This window comes from Vipera berus (genome assembly GCF_964194415.1).
Source record: "Vipera berus genome assembly, chromosome: 13".
Taxonomy (NCBI): Eukaryota; Metazoa; Chordata; class Lepidosauria; order Squamata; family Viperidae; genus Vipera; species Vipera berus.
In genome coordinates, this window is record NC_138216.1 from 5,431,507 (window position 1) to 5,437,590 (window position 6,084).

Here is a 6,084-nt window from a genome sequence, read left to right on the forward strand (position 1 = left end):
TTAAATTTTACTTTAGCTTCTCTCCGTTCCTCATTTCTCTGCGTACAGAAAATGGTGAGCTTCTACGAACTTCTGACAAGGAAAGTCAAGGGTAAACCCAGATTCGCTTAACACCACCAAAAAAAAATGGGGCTCAATTATATGGTCATAAGTCAAGGACACCCTGTACGGTACTTCTAGTTATCATTAATGGGAATATTCACTTACCATTAAATCCTGCGTTTGGTTAACATGGGTGACTAGTAATCCTTGATCATCCACATGATCAGTGAGAAGAATGTTCTGCCAGGATTTCTGCCTTTGGGGTGAGGTCGCCTTCGATTCTGGATTTGCGCTGCAAAAATAACCGTCTTGTCATGTTGCACTATACGTGGTCAGTGCAAGACTCGGCTTTCGCTGTTACCTGGCTTACAGGTAAGTCCTCCGACTTAGGAGCGTCATTACAGCCGCACTGTAACTGAGGCGGCAACTTTGGTCGTAAATCACGACAGTCATAAAGTGGGTCATCGCAGGCCTGTGCCTGATTTTACGAGCTTGTTTTGCAGAAGTTGTAAAGCAAACACAGCAGGGTCTCCAAACCTTGGCAACTTTAAGGCTTGTGGACTTCACTGGCTGAGGAATTCTGGGAGTTGAAGTCCACAAGTCTTAAAAGTTGCCAAGGTTTGGAGACCCCTGTGCTGTGAGACGGTTTTTTTTGGCTGAAAATCTGAACTAAAGGCCAGTTTCTGGAGGGAAAGGAAAAAAAAAAGGTATAAATTGTGATCAAGTGATCGTGAGCCGGTTGCCGAGCACCCAAAATTCCGCCACATGATATCTGGCGGATATCCAGAATTTCAAATCTGGATCACAAATAGCTTTTTGGAGTCCCTCGTAATTTCGACTGGTTGCTAAGCGACCGGGTTGTATATGGCAAGGAACTACCTGTATTAGCTTTTGAATAAATTTTAGCATGGCATCCGTGTCTCCTTTTGAACTTCAGGACATGTTTTTTTTTCCTTTTGAGCCAAAGAGATTTCTTTCTTTTTAATGTGGAAAACCTAGCCTCTTCAGAAGCTGAACGAGGAATGTATTCTCAAGTTGTTGAGTGTTACAACGGTTAAACCAGGGGTAGGCAACCTCGACTCTTTTATGACTCATGGACTTCAACTCCCAGAATTCCTGAGTCAGCTATTCTGGGAGTTGAAGTCCATGAGTCATAAAAGAGCCGAGGTTGCCTACCCCTGGGTTAAACGAAAGAACTCAAGATGAACAGGGAATATTTATTTATTTATTTTATTTATTTATTAATGGGATTTATATCCCGCCCTATCTCCCGAAGGACTCAGGGCGGCTAACAACAAAACATATAATAAGTACAGAAATTAAGATAAAAATAAAAATATGCAATGTATTTTAAGGGTATTTGTCTTTTCTCACATCTAATCAAGGTCTTTTATCCTTTGATGCATTACTTTCAGGGCAGATTAAACATTTGTTAAGTCTATAAAAAGACTTGATTTCCCCCCCCCCCCAAAAAAAACCCTTTTACTTTGCTTGAAAGGGTAAAAGAAAAGTGGGCAACGATTTCTGGACCCCAATATATCTGGACCAGGAGATTGTAGAGTTTCCCAAAGGAAGGGAAATGAGAGTCTTCCTGGTCTGTTTTTTCTACGCAATTTTACATAATTCTTTTTTATTTTTCTGAGCAACACAGTAAGGCAGTCCTTGACTTACAACAGTCGATTTAGTGACCATAGCCCCGGAGCTATGGAATCGGCTGCCGGTTGGGCTCCGGATGGCGCCCGACCTTCGCTCCTTCCGTCGCGATCTGAAGACACTCTTATTTGAACAAGCCGGCCTGGCCTGATGGGGGATGGGTTGGGTTTTATGGTCATTTTTAATATTTGTATTTATTGTTTTTAGTCGGGCATATGTTTAATTTTCTTTTAACTTTTGTATTTTTGTATTTTTTATATATTGCCCTGTTCACCGCCCTGAGTCCTTCGGGAGAAGGGCGGTATATAAATAAAATAATAATAATAATAATAATAATAATAATAATAATAATAATAATAAATAATAATAATAATAATAATAATAATAAATAATAATAATAATAATAATAATAATAATAAATAAATAATAATAATAATAATAATAATTAATAATAATAATAATAATAATAATAATAATAATAATAATAATAATAATAATAATAATAATAAATAATAATAATAATAATAATAATAATTATTATTATTATTATTATTATTTCAAGGTACGACACGAAAAAAAGGGGCTTATGTCCGTTTTTCACACTTAACGATCCCCACGCTCACGTGATCAAAATTCAGACGCCTGGCAACTGACTTGTATTTATGACGGTCGCAGCGCCCCCCCCCCACGGGGGGGGGGTGTCACCTGATCCCCTTTTGCGAACTTCTGACAAGCAAAGTCAACGGTCTTACTAACAACCGTCTTAACTGCCGTCTTGCTAACTTGAACAAGTGCAGGGATTACAAGAGAAGTTGCAAAACGGGGCACAACTCCCTCGCTTAGTAAACGTTAACTCTTGGGTCTCAATTGCAGTCGTTGAGTAAACGGCTGAGTAGACACCAAAGCCAAAGACAGACCGCTTAATCTAGAGAGCAATTCGGACATTATTTATTTCGTCAGCAGTTGACCGATAGGAGCACGTTTCCATAAAGCGAATTGTGCCACTTTCCCCCAAAACTTGGCAACTTGTAAGAAGCGTGGACCGCCATTCAAAAAAGAGCCTTGGTGGAGCAGTGGGCTAATGCCTCCTTAAGTAACCCCAGCTGCCTGCAATTAGTGCAGGTTGGAGTCCCACCAGGCTCAAGGTTGACTCAGCCTTCCATCCTTCCCAGGTAGGTAAAATGAGGACCCAGATTGTTGGGGGCAATTAAGCTGACTTTGTAATAATGCCGCTTGGGGGTGTGTGCGAAAGCCCTAATAAGCAGGCATATACATAGAATGAAGGCTATTGCTAAGCACATTGATTTGTGGTTTAAATTGTAAGCCGCCCTGAGTCTTCGGAGAAGGGCGGGATATAAATGGGATTAAAATAAATAAATAAAAATAAATTCCCAGCATGCCCCTCACCCTGACTTGTGACGTTTTTGTTTTTTCAGTTGCTAGGACCCTGCAGAAGCAGCTTGGCACTCAACAACCGCAGCAGCAACCACCTCTGCGTTGATGCTTGTAAGACACACATATTCTCCTCCACTAAGACGGTTGAAAATCATGCTTCCCCCCCCTTTCCCCCCCCCCCGCAGCCCTTTCCAGCGCTAAGCTGGCTCCTTCCCAACCCATCGTCCCAAGCTGGTGTCCCCCAAGATCTGGGACTCACCAGGCCTCTGCCATGTTCTTGCACGTTTCTTCCATCTGCAGCTGATGCTCTTGAGACCTTTTGGTACTAGTCCCTGGCTGGCCCTGTGTTGTCCATCTCCAACAGCAACGGAAGCAACCATTGTCATCCGGGAGGGTAGGAAGGAAGGAAGGAAGGAAGGAAAGAAAGACGAACAGCCAAAGGGATCTTTTGCAGGTCTTCAAGAGCTGCACAAGCATCAGCTGGACTGCCCAAAAAAAGGTCTCCAGGAAATATTTCCAGGTGCTGACAATAAAGCATGGGAAGTTTCCCCCCCCCTTTTTTTCAGCACTCAGCCCTCCCTTGCACGATGTAATCCTTTCTATGCATACTGTTTTTTATTTTTATTTTTATTTTTAAAGAAGTCCATTCCAGTCAAGAGTTTAAGTGGCAGTGCTTGAAAGCAGGAGGCAAATGGGGAGCTCTTAGGGGCCCCCCCATAGCACCTGGGGTAAAGAACCCAAATGGGCGTTTGTTTCCTCTGAAACGGTGTGTTGAATTGAAGAGAACGATTGTGCCCTCATTAAACATGACTGTTACAAACTAGCCCTTCGCTTACAGCCACCCAAAATTTGTCGCTAAGCAAGACAGTTGTTAAGTGAAGCTTTGCCCTGTTTTGTGACTTTGCTTTGCCACTGATTTCAGCAAATCGTCGCGATGGCTAAATTAGTAGAGGGGTGAAGAGGATCCGATTTCCCCATTGCCTTGGCTGGTCACGTCGCAAAAGGGGATCACGTGACCCCGGCTCGCTGCAGCCGTCATAAATGCGAGTCAGTTGCCAAGCGTCCAAATTTTGATCACAGGACCACCCAGGGAGGCTGCAATGGTCGTTAAGTCTGTGAAAAAGGGTTGTTGAGCCCCTTTCATTGCCATTGTTAACTCTGAATGGTCACTAAATGAATGGCTGTAAGTCAAGGACTACCTGTAAAGGGCTTTGGGGGTGCCCAAGGCAGAAAACTGAGATTTTGAAGGGCCCTGAAAAGCTGTAGACGTTTGTCTGAAGCAAAGATAATGCTAAGAGGACTATACCGTATTTATTTAAATATCCGCCCATCTCACCAATGTGATCTTGGGCACCACGGATGCCATCAATCTTTGGAGGAGACAATCTATCTATCTATCATCTATCTATCTATCTATCATTCATCTATTTATCTATCTCTTCTATTTATCTTTATCTATCATCTCTTCTATTTATCTATCTCTCCTATCTAATATATCATCTCTCCTATCATCTATTTATCTCTTCTATTTCTCTTTATCTATCATCTCTCCTATCTAATCTATCATCTCCTATCATCTATTTAGCTATCTCTTCTATTTATCTCCTATCTTTATCTATCATCTCTATTTATCTATATCTAATTATCATCTCCTATCTATCATCTATTTCTCTCTTCTATCTATCTCTCCTATCTAATCTATCATCTCCTATCATCTATTTATCTATTTCTTCTATTTATCTCTATCATCTCTCCTATCTAATCTATCATCTATCATCTCTTCTATTTATCTATCTCTCCTACCTTATCTATCATCTATCTATCTATCTATCTATCTATCTATCTATCTATCTATCATCTATCTATCTATCTATCTATCTATCTATCTATCTATCTATCTATCTTGGGAAAGGGAGAAGGAAGCTTTGAGTGTTTTTTTTTGATGTTTTCATTGATCATATTAGAAACCAGAAATCCACTTTTTATTAAAAAAAACAAACAAATCTCCAGACTTTGATATATTTGGAAGTTTTAAAGCACTCAATTTTGTCAGAAAGCTCTTAGCTTGTGCATTTTCCTGCTTTCACACGCCAAATGCACTTCGGTCCTGAGGACGTGTTTTTTGCCACAAACCAAGCAAAGCAAAACAAAGCAAAAAATCAAATTAAGCCAGTTGGGGTTTCTTTCAGTAGAGAATTTATTTTGATAAACTTGCTCAATAACAAAAATACAAGTGAGGAAAATCATGTCCGTTTTATACAGTCTGTATTAACAATTTGTTGGGAAATTAACCGCGAAAGAAAACAAATAAAAATATCCCCCCCTCTCCCACCCCCCACCCCCCGCCCCGATTTAGAAAACAATTCTTTTGGAGTTGCAGGATGGGCAGCAGTGGAAGGCGGAGAGGAAGGGACCACCGCAAGGCCCCAGTATTTTAAAATCGCACAGGGAGGCAAAGCTCTCCGAAATGTCATCTCCTTCAGCTTTTGTGTCCTTCACAAAGTTTTCATACTTCTGTAACAGCAAACTAAACAGCAGCTGGCAGATGGGGGAAAAGTTGAGTTTCTCCAAAATGCCCCAGAAAGTGAATTTTTCAAGAAAATGCCTGGAGGAGACTTAACTGCTATAAATTTAGATCGGATGCACCTTGGCATGGCTAAACATGTCAAAATAAGGCAAAAAACCTGGCTTTCCTAAATCCTGGAACTACAACTCCCATCACCCAGTCCAGCCATCAAAGTTTGCAAGTATGGTGGAAGCTTCATATCAATCCTCTAGAATCCTCTACTGTCTGTCCACAGTAAAAAAAAAGAGAGAGAGAGAGAGAGAGACAATAAAGGTTATCTTATCTCTCATCTAGAAAAGTCCACCTGGGAGGTTGATTCGAACTCGCTCCCAGAAGCAAGGGCTCTTGAAAGCTGGTACTCAATAATGGGAGAGCCAATTCTGATTTTTCTAGGCGTTGAACTACATTTCTCAATGGCCTTCACTGAC

At 41.0% G+C, this 6,084-nt stretch overlaps 1 protein-coding gene across 1 annotated transcript in view; it reads right to left on the reverse strand.

Annotated features, from left to right (window-relative positions):
- The window catches only part of VWA3A (von Willebrand factor A domain containing 3A), a 31,904-nt gene extending 27,000 nt beyond the window's left edge, over positions 1–4,904 (reverse strand). Inside the window, 2 exon segments of the mRNA XM_081338189.1 lie at positions 208–334; positions 3,350–4,904. Of these exon segments, the coding sequence (XP_081194315.1) occupies positions 208–334; positions 3,350–3,567 (345 nt within the window). The 5' untranslated portion in view covers positions 3,568–4,904.
- Positions 4,905–6,084: the final 1,180 nt, after the last annotated feature.